Raw genomic sequence first — 16232 nt, forward strand, 5'->3', positions numbered from 1 at the left:
TGTCTGGTGAAATATGCGGGCCTCTTCTCATAGTAAATGTTTTTAAATGCAGAAAGCAAAATACATGACATTACAAGGGAAACAATTTATATTGAAATATGATCAAAGTATTAAATGGGCAATTTTGCAAACTAACCATGTGTTTCTTTATACACAGATTGAAAAGCAGTATGTTAGCGTGTACAGTAGCTCTAATAACTACACAGTCATAACGGAGTGATCGACACTAACTTTACGTTAAGCTGTATGCAACAAATGTCGTGATACGGATGCACCTGTGGCTTCTATTAGGCCAAAGTGACAGGTACGGCTGTGGTTTGTTGCGTAAATGAAGGGAATACTAAATCACACTTGGAGGTTCGTAAAAACAAATAGGTCACTTTTTTCTCATCAAAGTTCTTTATACTCATCAGAGTTAAAGATGTGACACCTGACTTTTCTGCCCAGGGAACCCCGGTGAAAATTCCCTCTCTGGGCAAGACTCTCGGGAGTCGAGTTGCTGTATTGTTTTGGCTCTGCCCATTTTTGAGCCTTTTGATGCCTGCAATGGTCTCTCTGCTCCAGCAGCGGCATTTGATGTCTTCTGAGGGCCAGCGGATGCAGAGCGAGGTCAGAGAGAGTGTCTTAGTGGCAGCAAGCATTAGCCAGTGCTATGGGCCAAATTGTGTCCCCACAAAATGCTATGTTGAAGTCCTAACCCCCAGTACTCAGACTAGGACTTCTCTGGAAAGACACTCATTGCAGGTACAATTAGCTAAGTTTAGACAAGCACATCCTGGAAAAGAGTGGGCCCTAATCCAGGGTGACTGGCGTCCTTGTAAGAAGACAGCCATGTGAAGACACAGAGACACAGACTGGATGCCACGTGACCATAAAGACAGATTGTGGTTATGCACAAGGAAAGCCAAGGATTGCCAGCAAACCACCAGGAGCTGGAAAGAGGCAAGGAAGGGTTCTCCCTCAAGGTTTCAGAGGAAGCGGGGCCCTATTAATACCTTGAATTTGGATTTCTAGCTTCCAGAACCGTGAGGCAATACACTTCTGTTGTCTTATGGCATCCAGTCTGTTACAGCAGCCCGTGAAACAAAAACAAATATCTCATGTCTGCTAGTCCTGAGGAGTGAGATTCTGAAACAGCAGGGTTGGGTAGGCATGGCACCCGGGCCAGTGTTGGGAACGGCCACGTCAGGCCCCAAGATGGCTGACAGGGGCTGCTGGTCAGAGGGCGGGGCTAGGGCTTCCGAAAGAGCCTGATCCAGGGACACAATGTTACCTCAAGGTAAGGAAGAGGTGGGCCTCACCCTGGCTCTTCTCAAGGTCAACATAACCTAGAAACCACCCCCCACCGTAGAAACCTTCAGCATGCTGAGAAGTATCCTCTTTATTCCCACACGACAATAAAAGGTCTTTATCATTAATGACATGCCATTGCCAAACAGACAGGGTGCAGGTGGCAGTTGAAAGGATTCTTAGGTTTTGAAATTTCTCTAGTGCCTGGTGGGTGTGGGGGAAGGGCTGGTTCTCATGCAGGAATGGTGAGCTTCTGGGTCCCCCTTTAAGTTCACCTCTCCCTGGGGGGCTGTCTGCAACAGCCTTCTGCATACTTGGCTGAGGACAGTGGCTCCAGATAAATCTTCCCGTTGTATGACATATTTGTCCTTTGGGCACAGCCACACGTCACTGGAGGTCTGGGGTCCTCTGTCAGGGGTCTTCCCTGGGCAAGACAGCTACCACCTGGAAGAGAAACCATCCTGACCAGCTGTAGGCTGATGGTGCAGCTAAGCAGAGAGGCTCCTGCAAACATTTCACCCCTTTTTTAAAAGTAGTGAGAAAGAAAGAAAGAAAGAGTACTCCCTTACCTGGGATAGAAAAATCCGGATGTTTGGGCAGCGGCCCTTCATGCTGCAACACTTTTGGAGAAGCGGCAGAAAAAGGTTGTGTGGCCCTGTCTCCATATATTCTAAAGAACAAAAGTCATAGACTTACTCTTTTTAATAATAAAGAGAAGAAATATAATCTATGTAGGTCCTGGGTGAGCACAGCGGGTTTCTTTCTAATCCTGACGATTTATCCTAAACTTAAAGGGTTATCATATCTCCATTTTGCTAAAGGGAAAACGGAGGCCAAAGAGCCACCCTCTGCAGTGCCCTACCACGCCCCTCCCTCAGTGCCCTGAGGTTGCCGCCAGGACAGGTGGCCCTGTGGGTTTTTACTCCCCACCTCTCCCTGCCAATGAGCAAAGATCACAATCCGGGCTTCTGGAGAATGCTGGGTGGCATGGGGAGTGATGGGTGGGGAGTGAAGGCCCTGCTATTACCAACAAGGCCCCTTCTGTACAACAAACCAGACACAAAAGCAGCCCTAGAGCTGGGATGGGGCGTCTGCGAACCCCCTGGCCCGGCATCTGCTCCGGCCCTGGTTCTCGTCACCTGCGGCTGCACCGCACGCCGGACTTACTCCTCAAACGGCTTCAGGTGTGTTCTCCTGGCCTGCTCTGTGATGCCCAGGAAGTCCCTGTAGCAGTTTCTGGCCATGACAGTATACCGTGTGCCGCAGCCGAGTTCGGTGACCCTGGCTCTCGGGAGGTAGCCGGCCCAGCCAGGGATGGGGGGCTCCTGGAGAGGTTTCTTTATGTTTTTGCATTCTGTAAAAAGATACCGTGCTTCCTGAGGGCTTTGAGAGACCACAGAGTAGGCGGTGCTCCCCAGGTAGTTGGCACCCCAACCGTTACCCCGGTGAACCCCTAGGCCTCTAGAAGCCCTAAGAGCAGCTGTGCCTGGTGGGCTGATTCTGTGTGCCGGGCACCTTGGCAGGGGCTTTCCAAATACCCTCTGAGTTTCTGCTCTCCCGCACTGTGACAGGCTGACACCATCATCACCTCCACCCTACGCAACAGGACACTGAGACCTTAAAGAGGTTAAGAGAGCCTTGGCCAAGGTCACACGGCAAGGAAGAGGTAGGGCCAGGCTTCCAACCTGCGTCTGAGTGTCAAGGTCTTTCTCTTGAACAGATCCAAGCTTCACAGCTTGCTCTTTTCCAGTTTACAGAAAGGAAGCAGGAGAAACATGCAGGTCAGAAGAAGGCACACCAGACTCAGCACCCGGACTCTGCCTCCAGGTCGTGAACGTGAACGACTCTGGCTGGCTGACCTGGCGCAACTTCCCACCGGTGAGATGGAGGGTTGCTGCCTGATCACCTCCTCCAGTGGCTGTCAGAACAGAATTCGGCCACCGAGTCCCAGAATCTCAGAGCCGGAAGGCGCAGTGGGGAGCATCTAGCCCAGAGAGGGGAAGCCATGTGCCCTAGGTCACACAGCCAACAGTCACAGGGCTGGGCTGAATCTCAGACTCTTAGGCAGATGTTCTATATTACGGCTCGGAAAATGTTAAAGCACAATAAATGTGGGAATTAGGCAGCCCAGACAGGTATAGCAATAATTATACAGACAGTTCTAGAGTCCATTACTTTGCCTATAGGCCTTTAGACCTTAAAAATGGTCCAGGGCAAATCATCGTGTTGATTAGCCTAAGAGAATCACATCGTCAGTTGTTTTTGTCATTGTCACTGTGGTTATTATTCCGTGCCTGCCAGAGCTGAGTTCCAGCTGAGGTCTGACCTCAGACAAGGGCCACTCCGTCTGCAGACTCACTGCCCCCATCTCTAAAATGGGAATAATAGTATCGGCCTCGTGAAATAATGGTGCCTGGCACAGAGAAAGCAACCCCAAAGTGTACATACTGAGACGGCAGGTGCGGTCTGAATGTTCATGGCCACCTGCAGGGGGAAGGGGGTCTCCGTTCACAGCACGCTCTGGCCTGACCAAGACCGTGTCCCTCTCTCCCCCTGGAGATGCTTCTTCCTCATTGTATGAAACTAAGCCTTTCCGCCTGGCACCCCACCATCTGGGGATTCGGAACTGGGTTGCAGTCACGCTCCCTGGGGCAGCTCAGGGGGCCTGCCGGGACCCTGCACTTGGGCCCCAGGAGAAGGGGACTGGTTTCCAGGGGGGCTGGTACCCAGACTCAGGGGGTGGTACTGTCGATAGTACTGGTACAGCGCCCGCAGGACGGTCTCCTCGGAGCAGACGGGCTTCAGCTTCTGGGCAGCGGCCACCGAGCAGCGAAATTCCTCCATCTGGTTTTTATAGCGCTCTGTGCTCTCCTGGAAGATCTTCAGACAGTGGGACAGGCTGTCCTTGCTGGTGGCTTGCTGGCAGCTAAGGTAGGGCACGAAGCCTGCAAGAGCCGACAAATCGCAGCCCTCAGCGAGGCTGTCGGAAGCTCCAGAAGCTGCCCAGGACCTCAGCCCGCTCCCTGGCATTTCTTCCTTGGCCGACAACACTGCGTTTTTCCAAAGGCCATTAATACAAGCGGGGCTGTTGTTTGCACTGCACTGGGCCCTCCCAAGGCCACACAAAAAAATGACCTTGGAGCTGGGGAGGCAAGGCCCATTTCAACAAAGACGATGACAGTAATATTCTTTGATAGCAAAGCCCCTGATGTCAGTCTGAACAGCAAATGGGGAAAGCATTTAATGGGCCAAAATGATAGTCTGAGGAGTAATTGAAATTATTCATCTTTTTAGAGAGAAAGCTTATTTTCCTTGACACTTCCCAAATGCAATTTGGGATCTTTTTTTGTCAGACCATCGGGAAATTGCGGGCTTATTAAAAGCTGAGACCTATTACACAAAAAAGGTAAATTCATTATCTGTGAGGCCCACCCCCTAGAACAATTTTTTTACCATTTCCCACAAAATAACATATAATCATTACAATTAGTATGGGTAAAACACAAGTATTTATTTAAGCTGGAGGCTGAATCCCAGGGCCTACACCATTGTCACAATAAGACTATTTTTTTGAAAGAACAAATTGAGGAAAAACTGGTTAAGAACTTGGTTTTCAGTGGCTAAATAAATAAATAAATAAATACCTCTTGCTCATTACTGAAGCCCAACATTTTGCCTGTAACCCCAAAGGAACCCTGATTTCCTGGTCAAAAGCTACAACCCTGGCTCCCACACTCTGCAAGAAGCATCTAATTACTAGACTGTTCTCGAAGTCCTCCACCCACCAGCCAGGCTCCTCAACCCTAGGGCAATTAAAAGATACTCCAGTGTTGTGTGCGTGGGGGGGGGGGATCATAGAAACCGAGGGGGCCTGCCCCCAGGACCTACTGGGGCCTGGACAGATTTTATGTAACTGTATATATGTATACGCACTGAGGAATTCACGCGATCTTCACTTCTTACTAAGGGCCAGGACGATCTGAGGAGAAATCTGTCGTTATCCCATGTAGAGGGTTGAAATTGTGTCTCCCGAATAGATATGTCCAAGTCCTAACCCCTGGGACCCGTGAATGTGACCTTACCTGGAAATAGGGTCTTTGCAGACGTCATTAAGGATTTGGGAACGAGATTATCCTTGACTGGGGATGGGCCCTAAATCCCTGGTCCACTGTCTACGTCTGGCCAGCTGGCTGGGCCAGGACAGGCACTTATGCTTTTGAGGACCCTTGTTGAAAGCACTCCATTATAAGAAAAGGGAGAGGGGAATTGAGAAAGGGACACAGAGGTGCAGGGCAGAAGGCCACGTGAAGAGCCGTGTGAAGGCAGGCGCAGGGTTTGGAACCATATGGCCACAAGCCACGGAACAGCTGAGGCCACGAGAAACTGGAAAAGACCAGGAAGGACCCTCCTCTAGAGCCTTCGGAGAGTGCATGGCCCTAGCGACACCTGGATTTCAGACTGCTTGCCGCCAGAGCTGTGAGAGAACAAACGTCCGCTGTTTTACATGGCAGCCCTAGGAAATTAATACACCCATTTAATGGACATTTTTACTTACCGCAGAGAGTAAGCAGCTCTTACAATCACATACACCTTGGAGGAGGAGGGACTGACACCTCGGTTTGGTAAGAACTCAAAGCCTGTTCTCTTACCCCGCCAGCAGGACCAGGGTGAGACTGAGCGACCTTGGGATATTCCCCTTGTATCTCCTCTCCTATGAACACCTTGTGTGAGAACTGAGGGCCCATGAGGACCAACTGATTTGTCACAGGGATGTGACTCAGTAAGTTCTCAGTAGCCCAGGAGCCCAAGGAGGAGAACCTTTAGGGTGACCAACTGTCCCTGTTTGCCAAGGACTTAGGGGTTTCCTGGGACTGAGGACTTTCAGTGCTAACACCGGGGCCATTCCAGACAAACCAGGGCACACGATCACTCTCCCTCTAAGGAACCCCTGAAGGAATGGGACCCTACGAACAGCCCTAGTGCAAGACTTGGGAAAGCTCAACTTGGGAAAAAGGACAGGGCCTCGGCTTATTCATTGTGTCTATCCCCATAGCATTGTGCCTATCTTGGCCCCAATACAATGAATACATATTAAGTGCTTCCTGCCTACCGGGCACGTCCTGCCCGATCTGGCCTAAGGTATAGCTCTCCACTCATCGGAACTCAGTTATCAGCCATCCTCGGCAAGGGTGTGCTTTCAACAACTGTCTTCAACAGCTGAAGTGCCTGCACTGGCCCAGCCGGCCAGAAAGACATGGACAGTGGACCAAGGCAGAGACGGTGACCGGGACCACGGTTCTCCTGCCAGGCACATCCTCAGAGCACATCACCACTTACCGCTGTAGCCTGGTGTGACTGGCGGGTGTCTCATGAAGGTCTTGGAAGACTCCATGGTTTCGCTTGCTGTTAATGAAGGGAAGAGGGAATGAAATGATCTAATCAAATGTCCCTGCCTCAGAACTCACCGTGCGTGTGTTAGAGGCCTTGGGGGTAGAATGACCCCCCTAGGGGTCTGGGACAGAGAGGCAGCACCGCCGTCTTAACGCAGAACCGGCAGACATAGTTGGTGTCAGTTATAAAAACAAGGGGCGTTCGCCTTGTACGTGAACTTAGATACAGGGGCGCAGATCCCCATCCATGAGCGTCTCCTCTCCTGGGACCTCCTCCATCCACCCAACCTTCCAGCCCGCCCGCCAGCAAGCGCGAACCACACTGTGGCCCACGACTGTGAGGAGGTTAGGAATATAAAGCTGAGCGGGACCCAGAAGCCCCCATGGGAAGCCCCTGAACCTCAGAAGAGGGGAGAGATGAAGCACTCCCACCCCCAGAGCCTTTCTTTCTCCAGGGGGTAAGGGGCGCACCAGGTATGTCTGCTGCCCCCAGCCCCCATCACCCCTAGGACAGGGGGCAGTGTCTAGGGACATTTTTGGTCGTCACAACTGGGGGATGGGGTGCTGCTCGTATCTAGTGAGTGGGAGGCCGAGGGTGCTGCCGAACACCCTACAGGACACAGGGCAGCCCCGCAAAGAAAGAGAAAGTTCCTGCTGGAAGGGCCGGGATGTCCCCAAAGGCTGGCCTGGAGTCCAAGATGGGTGAGGTGGAGAGAGTGGGGGGGGGGGTGGATCACCACCGCATGGGTTTATGTGGCTGCTGCCTCCCCAGCCAGACCCCTTCCCCCCGCATGGCTTCCGGGTCCCCCAGAGGGCGGGGTCCTGCATCTGGGCCTCTGTTGAGGCTGCCGAATGCTACGCTGCTGGGCCAGGTCATCCCTCAAAAGTGAGGTCTTCGCAGCCAGGACGGGTGGTCCCGGGGGTGAGGGGAGGGGTCCGCGCTTAGTCCGCAGTGGGGGGAACTTTAAACACCCTCGGACATTTACAGAACGCTCGCTCTGACGCCCCCCACAGGGACTGCGCTCTTGTTAAATCCTCACTGCCGCCCTAAGTGTTGGTTCCCCTTTGGGCCCCCCATTTATAGATGAGAAAAATAAAGCACAGAGAGGCTAAGTAACTTGTTTGAGCGTTCTCCCATCCAAGGAGGTATGAACGAACCCCACATCTAATTCTGAGGGCAGGATTCTGTCATCCAAAGGCGCGGCCCTGGGGAGGGGGCTGCCCCGGCAGCTGCCTGAAGGAGGTCGAATCCGAGAGGAGGGAGGAGCGTGGAGACTAGGTGTGCTGGGGGTGGGGGCCCGGAGGGGTCGCTAAGCTCCGCCACAGCCCCCGCCCCCCTGCCTCCGCTCCCCCGGCCTCATCTTCCGCATTCTCACCTGGGCCGGCCTGAATCGCCGCCAGCCAGGCCTCCAGCCTTCCAGGCCTTCAGCCCTCCAGGCCTCCCCGCCTCCGCCAGCGCTCTGGTCCTTTGTGCGCTCACCCTGCCCTGCGGGGAGGAGGGTGAGAGGGGAAAGGAGGGGCCGGACCCGCCCTGCTGCCTCTCCCCCTTGCTCACCCTCCCCTACTGGATGGGAGCGCCCCCNCCCCCCCCCCCCCCCCCGGGCCAGGGGGCTTGGGTCAACCCGAGTAGATGTGGGGGCGCTTCCTCCTGCTCCCCCCTTTCAGCGTCGGCCCCAGGCGTGAAGTTCAGGGATTTGTCCAACAAATACTTGGCCTCTGAAGCGGTTCTCCATCTCGTTCTCGGCACATGGTCTCCCCCAGCTGGGGCCCCCTGGGTTTTGGAACTGGGTGGAGAGCTACGCGAGAGGATCTAGGTCAGAGCTGCCTTTTCTGCTGTCCACACTGGGCGGCCTGGGCGGGGGGGGGACTGGCAGGCTGCACCAAGCAGCCTGGGAGGGAAGGAGAGGCCTGTGTGGGTGGTGACTTCCCTCACACCCCTGCCCCCCTAGTCCTCTGTCTTCAGAAAGGGAGGGGGACAGAAACGGGGCAATACACCAAAACAAAGAGGGGGTGCCAGGGAAGTGGAGCCATACTGCTTTCTAATCATCCTCATTTTATGGGAGCTAAAGGGGGCCCGAGCCTTCATCTCACTGGATTGAAACCAGGATGCGCACCGAGGGACCCAGACAGCGGGAATGAGGCCTTTCCAGACTGCTCGCCCCAGGGGGGCTCTGTCCTTCAAACAGCTGAAACCTGATCATCAGAGGGCACTACTTTCCAACAGATTTGTATCACTGCCTCTCCCAGCCTTATCTGCTCCTACTTCCTGGGAGCTGAGCTTCAGATGAAGGCTCCATTTGAACCCCCCGCAGTGTTCTTAGGACTCCACGACAGACTCTTTGGAAGCTTCTTAGGCCAGCTCTGGAGGGTGAGCCAGACAGAGAGCCTGGAACAAACTCAAGGCTCTAGGTGCAGCAGCCGGGCTGGTGTGCCGGCTAGGAGGGGAGGGCTGGGCACCAGGCCGGCCCTTCTGCTCTGTTTTACACCACCTGCACTTGGGTGTGGTGGGGTTATCAGTGGCCGCCCCAGCGCATCTGCCTTCCCCCCAGCTTGGAGGGAAAAGGGGATCATGAACACGGATGGAGCCTTGGTTCCTGGCAAACCAAGGAGCCCGTCTCGTTGAAATGAAAGCTAATTGAGAAAAGCTTGCAACATTTAAGAAAAGACCTGAAAATCCATCCCCATCTGAGTGAGATGGGGCGGAGGGGGACGTCAGCAATGATGCGGCTATAATTGCATTCACAAATTCAGAGGGGAAAAAAAGTTGGGGCCACACGAGATCCAGAGTTTTGCTTTATTAGACATCTGTGCAGACAGAATTTGCAGGTACAATCTCGTCAAGTTGTGAACAGCTGCAAAGTTCTGTGGAGCGTGAATTTATCTTGTAGTGAACAAGACCCCAGTGGCTGATATTCTAGAGTAAAGTTCCATGATCCAAGCAGATGAGAGGTGTGATGTAACGGACAACAACTTGTATACGAGTCATCCACTTAGTCACTTCCCAGCATAAATATGCAGCTTACTCCCAGCTACTTCACCTCTACAATGGGAAATTCCGTCTTCGACTAATAATGCATTTGGACTCCTGTTTATATTGGCGCATGCGATTCTTTGCCACCCTGGCAATTAACCAGACCTAGACTCTAAAAGCTACACGTGATCTAAATAACATCCTAGGGGGTGGGCAGGCTCTGCAATCTGGACCCAATCTTAGTCCAGGCTCAACCCGGACTCAATCTTCGACTCTGCAGAGCCTGTATGTCTCCTCCTCTTTCTTGTTTGTCTGTGACTTGTCTGTTATTCAGCATTTATTAACGCCTGCTGGGCACAGAGAGGGCAGTTAGAAAGGCGATCCTCTGGCAGTTCTGCTTCCAAAACATGAACATCAGATAACATGCCAGGGACAGGTGAGTAACAGTCAAGACAACAGGCGTTTTAGAAATTTCCTAAGATTAGAAAATGAGTCCAAGTGTATTTATCCAGTGTTCTCATTCTAGAATATTTCTGTGGGCAGGAGGGAGAGGAGGGATGGAATTGGGGGATTCCCTTTAAGAAGCTCGACTATTGGGGCTGCATTTCCGGGACCAGAAGAAAGTCCAGTGGGATTCTCAGCCCTCTCCATCACCTGCTTGCCAACAGTGCAGAATTCAACCAACTTGCCAAAGAGAAATCAGACAAGGAGACATCTTCAGTGCAAGGTGGGAAAGGTATTACATTTGCAAAAAAAACAAAACAAAACAAAAAAAACCTTCACTAAATTACTCACACTTACACTTCATCGAGTGGGACAGCTGGACTTGTGCACCACTGGATTCCTTGCTGGAACCCTGTCTACTGTCAACACCGCACACGGACCACACTTGGCCGTCACAGTGACTGCTCTGCCCCATGAGAAGAAGCTGACAACCCTGTAGGGACGCAGAGTTTTCCTAGGTTGTCCTGCACAGTCACGTGGCATATAGAACCAGAAAGCTCAGCTCTCTGAGACTGGACTGGAGAATCGATACATGATTATGCTCCTTTCAAGATAAACTGTGAGACTTTGGGAAGCATGTGAGTGAAGCAAGGTCTGACGAAGCTGTTGATCCGGCTGCTGTCCCCTTTTTTTTCCCAGAGTGTTCCGAGCCTCGGCACCTCTGACTCCTGCTCAGTCTCGCATACATAGTCCATAAGCTTAACATCGGGTACAAATCGATAAGTAAGCGCAATTAAAAAATGAAGCCATGGGAAATTAAAGGCAGCAATGTCATCGACAAAATTCAAAGAGCATTTTCCTTTTGGTTTTTTTTTTTTAACAAGAAAAGCACATTGTAGAAATAAAGATTCTGTACAATATTCTAATATCGTATGTACATAAAATCATACTACTTATAACTCACTTGAGAAGTCTTATTTGCAAAGTATGGCTGGCAACACCAAAGAAAGACCCAGAACATTTAGCTTTTGAAGCAGAGCAGGCAGCAAGAGAACCCGAGCAAACACACGGCGGTGCCTGGACACGCGGTCCTGCTACGGAGCTCAGGTACGCGCCTAGCATTCTCTAGGTCAGTGGTTTGCTCGTGTTTCACATTCTAGCAGGGAATTCTGCAGCAGGCAGGGTGGAAAGACGTGCTCAAATGAAACAGGAAATGCTATTTCGAATCTGCATATCGGCTATGGTAATGCGTTTGTGAATCCAGCTTGCCTTTGGATCGGGTTCTTTAGCGCATCCTCCCCTCATTCATTATGCATGCCTCCAGGGATTTCAAATCCGGAGAAGGAGTTCCAGCAGACACACCAGTTGGTTCCTCAGCTCGTCTGTCCTTAGGGTGCCTTCCCTCCCCCCCCACCTTCGTCGTCCTTCGCAGGCCACTCCTGTGAGGGCTAAAAGCACCACCCCCAAGCCGGGTGGAGCCCCAGCCCCACTCACAAAGGGCAGGGTGTGGGACCCCGGCTCGGCTCTTCACTTGAAAATCCTCTCCCTAAGGGAGCCCCAAACAGGTAGACTGCAGGCACTGGGGTGCTTTTCTGCTTCCAACCAAACCTCAAGTTAGGAGTTCTCAGATTCCCATGGCACCACAGTCCCCTGTGGGTGTCTACTGAAAATGCAAATGCTGGTCCCTGCGCCCCCCACCAAGACTCAGCTTCAATTTGTAAAAGGAATAGGATCCAGAAATCTGCTTTTAAGAGGCACCCAGGCAGTCTCAGGAGGGGGAGTCACAGATCAGCTTTGAAAAGAACTGGCTGAATTCATCAAGTACATATCTATGAATTCCTTTTAGAGACGCTTTAAAAACTGAAGATTTTAGTGAAACATTTCATAGCACAGATTCTCAACCCGTGTATCACCAATGTATTCTTTTTGAAATGTGGGAATGTGGGGCCAAAACTCTTTGGGAGATGAGGGTGAGGAGGGAGTAAATTTAAAATATGGACCCTTGTCAAGGTGAGGGGCTGTTCCAGACTCCTGGGCTTGGTGGTATGAACAAGGCAAACTGCACAACCATGTCCTCACACAGAAGCCCACTAAGGTTAACTTGAATTACTTATAAATTCAGAAATGAGGATCTGGCATCTGGGGAATGATGTCACTGCCTACGATTTGGGATAAGTCAGCAGTGCCTAAATAATTCCATCGAAGCAAGCTTTCACCTGCTGAAAGGTGAAGGGGCACGCTGTCCCACTCCCTCGAACCCTAGATTAGCTGGGATCATACTGCCTCCTCACTGAACCTATTCAGAATTGAAATTATGAGAATCTAAAATAGTGCCCAGTGTGGGCAGGCCCCTCCCACTGGTGGAACACACTCCCAGCTCCTGCTGCATCACCACTTTTAATCACGTGATGATGAAAAGAAATTAACTTCAGATGGACGGCATTTTATATGGACTGCCATCCAAAAAACGTAAAAAGAAAACTCTCAAATAGATAAAGAATCTCCTCCCGGCTCACAGCTCTCATTTCAAATCTGGAAAGAGAGCAATAGGGCATCCTCACAGAGATCCATTCAAAACAAGCTGAATCACCGCCTAGAAATGGACTGAATCCCGTGTCGGGTGGCTGTTTCACCCCTGGGTACCTATGAAAACTAGCTGCTCTTCCAAGATGCTCGGATTTCTTATTCCCAAACCTCAATCTCCATTTCCCACAGTTTTTCTGACTCCAGTGTGCCCTCAAAACTCCCTAATTATTTCTAGCCCTACTTGTTCCCATCTTCCCTGCTGAAATTCCGGTGGGCAATGCTGAGGGTCAAGGACAGAGAAAGAACCGTCAGGGTTGAGGTCAGCAAGTGCAGGGGAGCGGAGTCCTGGGGGCGGGGTGGCAGGCAGCGGCGGGGGCGGGCCTGTTAGTAATTTAAGAAGTCAATCCCAACCTTGACGCTCTTTGAGGTGGCTATGTCGACGGCCGTGGCCTTGATCTCTGTGTCCCCGAACTGCATGAGGGTCTGGATCTCCCTCCGGGCGGGCACAGCCATGCCGCTGGTCCCCGTGAGGTCCAGGCGCAGCGTGCCGCACTTCTTGACCCCCGGGTCGGTGATGAAGCTCACGTCGTCGTGCTCGGAGCTGTAGATGTTGATGACAATGACCAGCTGGGAAGGCTTGGCCGGCGTGTAGCTGCGCTTGACCAGCTCCCCCAGGGCCACCGACTGGTCGGCGGAGATGAACTTATCGAAGACGTCGGTGCACCAGCGAGTGCCGTCCTTCACCAGCAGCTTCTCGGGTGGGTGCTTGCCCTCCACGTAGCGGTTCAGCACGCCCACCCCGTAGGTGAGCGGCGACCGGCGCACCTTGATGACCGCGGGGTCCAGGCCGAAGAGGACGGCGCCCTTGAGGATGGTGAGGCCCACGTCCTGGGGGATGATGATGCGACACTTGTCGCCGAAGGCCGCCTGCACTGCCTGCTGCAGGAGGGGCGCCTCTGCAAAGCCCCCCACCAGGAAGAGGAACTTGACAGTGGACACCTCGGGCTTCTGAAACAGGTCCCCTGAAAACGAAGAGGAGGGGACAGCGTTCTGTCACCAAAAGCCAGCCTCCAAGGGGGACTGGTGGCCCGAGAACGTGGGGAACAGACAAAACCCCTGGGCCCCTGGCGGACAGACATGGCGGAGCTGGTTGAGTTTGTGAGGAGCTGGTCTTTCAAAGAAAGGGGTTTGCACACCAGTATGCTCCGGAATGAAAACCAAAGCTGCTGGTAAGTAGAAACTCATTTTTACGGCTAGATGGTGATGGTTTTAAGTAGTAATTTGTTAGGCATCAATGCAGACTCACGTTCTCCAAGCCTGTGGGCCTGTTAAGTCAGTCAAGGCAGGCTGTTCTAAACACTGTTCTTCGGTTTGCAGAGGGGTTCTGATTTGGTCAGTGTGGGGTGGGAAGTGGATGGGGGGCTAGGATACTGAGCAAGGTCCCCAGTGAGTCTACTGGTATCCCCAAGTGAGGGCCACTGAGGTGGCACACAGTAACTGCACGGCCAGATCGTTTGCCCTCTCCAAGGAGACCCTTCTCTGGTCCACGTAACTGTTCCTCCTCCCCAGCCAAGATTATGGCTCCTAACGCACCCTGAGAAAGCAAAGACTACACATTCCCTAGGCCCTGTCCCTCCAGGAGAATAATGCTGCAGAGCTCCCAGCATCCTGACTTTTGAAGTCAAACTCAAGGCCAAGGTGAAGACAGGCTCCGGGCTGCTTTATAGTGCCTGAGGGGAAGGATCTGGAGAGCCTATGCCCAGAAAGCTCCCACATACATACCCAGGCCCCGACCTGTGGCTCCCAGCCCCAGAGCCCCTGCCAACCTGACTTCACACGCACTAGCTAGTGATGCTAGAAAAGTCACTCCCCATTCCTGGCTCCGCCCTACCGAGTGGCCGAGCCCTGGCAGGTACTTACGGAGGTGCTCAATGATGCTGTCGATGGTCGGCTTAAAAAGAGCATTCATGGCATCTGGACTCATCCTCAGCATCCCTTGTGAGGACCACTTCACAAAATCCACACTGGGGGGGTGCAGCACAGAGAGAAAGAAGCAGTGAGTGTGTGAACGAGACCCAGGCTCTGTGCGCAGAGACGGGCCCTGGCAGAAGACCTGTCACACCGGAGGGAGCAGAAGGGTTCGAAAGTCCTTGGAAATATCCTCAACTGCCAGAACCTGGACCCTTAGGTGCTCAAAAGCTAAGACGCAGCCTCTTCTGTTTCTCTTTGCTTTGTGCTGTGGCCAACCTTCCCTCGGGAGGGTGAAGCCAAAGTCTAGTGCAAAAGGGTAGGGAAAGAATGAAAGGGATCTTTTTGTTTGAATGACCACATTTTTTTCATCGAGCAATAGTGCTATTTGTGTTCCATTTAAGGCTCAGATCATGTGTCCGCTGTGCTGCTGCCTGAGGCTACGAGCCTGGGTGCTCAGGCAGGGTTCCTTCAGCCCTCCAGGCACCTGTCCCATGACCGGGCCGAGCATAACCCTAGCAGGATGCCCCTTTCTCTGTCAAAGGCACAGAGCATCCAAAGCAACGGCATGGGACAGAAAGAGCACTGGACAGGGAGTCAGGATTGCTGGGCTCCAGGATGGCCTCTGCCACTCAGAGGCTGTGGGACTTTGGGGCAAGTTGGGCTGCATCTTCTCTGAGCCCCAGTCTCTTGTCTGGAAATCAAGGATAATACAACTTGTCTTACCTCCCTCACAGGGGTTGTTGTGAAGATGAAGTTAGATATCACGTCTGTGAAAACACTCTGGACACTTTCTGTTACTAAAGGAATGCCAGGGACTGTTTATTACAGCACGTGCCCACCCATTCCCAAGTTCAAAGAGGCCAAGTGAATGGTGTCTCTGTCCCTGAAGCAAAGCACGTACCAGCTGCTTCCTAGCATCACATTCTAGATGCTGTCAGGGCTCCCTGACCAGGCAGTCTTTCTGTGGCCTCGGCTAAAGGACAGTGTGGGACGGTGTGGAATGACCCAGTGGCTGGCTGTGGCCAGTCTCCCCAGAAGGAGAGCTGACAGGCCCCAGAACTGGGTGAGCAGGACTTGGGGTTCAACTCAGAGCAAGCACCTCTGTGGGGGGCTGGTGGACAGACAACATGAGCCTAGTACGAGTCCAGCCCGGACCCTGCTCCAAGGGCAAGAAAACCTAAAATCGTATCTACTTTGTTTCCCTTAAACAGAACCCAGGCTTCTTAGAGAAATGGCCAATTGCAGGTCTGGGATGGGGAAGATACAAGATGAGCCGGGAGCATCTCCTCTAACCAGAAGTCAGACCAACACATCGTATCCATGGGACTCAGGAGCCAACCTGGAGAGGCTCCTACTGGCCGAGATGGGGCATGTTGACTAGCAAAAAGGATATGACCACCATGGTTTAAAACACATCAAATACGCCTAAATCCATGAAGTCATAATGGTATTCCCCTTATGTCCCCACAAAAGAAAAAAAATGCATTTGTCACTCAGGAGAATGCTAGGAAATCAACAATATTTTTTAACAAAAAATTTATAAATGAAAGGGAAGAACCAAGCATGTCTTTCCTATATGAACTGTACTTCAGGGCAACCAAACCACAGAGAGGAACTGCTAGCATGCTCTCCAGAAGCAG

At 52.3% G+C, this 16232-nt stretch overlaps 2 protein-coding genes across 4 annotated transcripts in view; both read right to left on the reverse strand.

Moving 5' to 3' along the window:
* Window positions 1-1398: 1398 nt before the first annotated feature.
* C6H10orf82 (chromosome 6 C10orf82 homolog) lies at window positions 1399-8122 on the reverse strand. 2 transcript variants are annotated; one of them, XM_011222808.3, is made up of 6 exons: window positions 8057-8122; window positions 6628-6693; window positions 4017-4235; window positions 2458-2644; window positions 1860-1960; window positions 1399-1734 (listed from the first exon to the last, which is right to left on the reverse strand). In XM_011222808.3, exons 2-6 carry the CDS (start codon window positions 6680-6682, stop codon window positions 1562-1564), a joined length of 735 nt encoding a protein of 244 aa, XP_011221110.2. In that variant the 5' UTR covers window positions 6683-6693; window positions 8057-8122; the 3' UTR covers window positions 1399-1561. The 2 variants fall into 2 exon arrangements, with proteins under 2 accessions (XP_011221110.2, XP_019653404.1); XM_019797845.2 differs by lacking the exon at window positions 8057-8122 and adding an exon at window positions 7295-7322.
* A 1332-nt stretch (window positions 8123-9454) lies between these two features.
* The window catches only part of HSPA12A (heat shock protein family A (Hsp70) member 12A), a 64680-nt gene continuing 57902 nt past the window's right edge, over window positions 9455-16232 (reverse strand). For both annotated transcript variants that reach the window (XM_034663333.1, XM_034663334.1), the window contains 2 exons: window positions 14542-14645; window positions 9455-13643 (listed from right to left, as the gene is read on the reverse strand). In XM_034663333.1, coding sequence (XP_034519224.1) covers window positions 13006-13643; window positions 14542-14645 — 742 coding nt within the window. In that variant the 3' untranslated portion in view covers window positions 9455-13005. The remainder of the gene's footprint in view (window positions 13644-14541; window positions 14646-16232) is intronic.

This window comes from Ailuropoda melanoleuca, chromosome 6 (assembly GCF_002007445.2).
Source record: "Ailuropoda melanoleuca isolate Jingjing chromosome 6, ASM200744v2, whole genome shotgun sequence".
In the NCBI taxonomy this organism is placed as follows: Eukaryota; Metazoa; Chordata; class Mammalia; order Carnivora; family Ursidae; genus Ailuropoda; species Ailuropoda melanoleuca.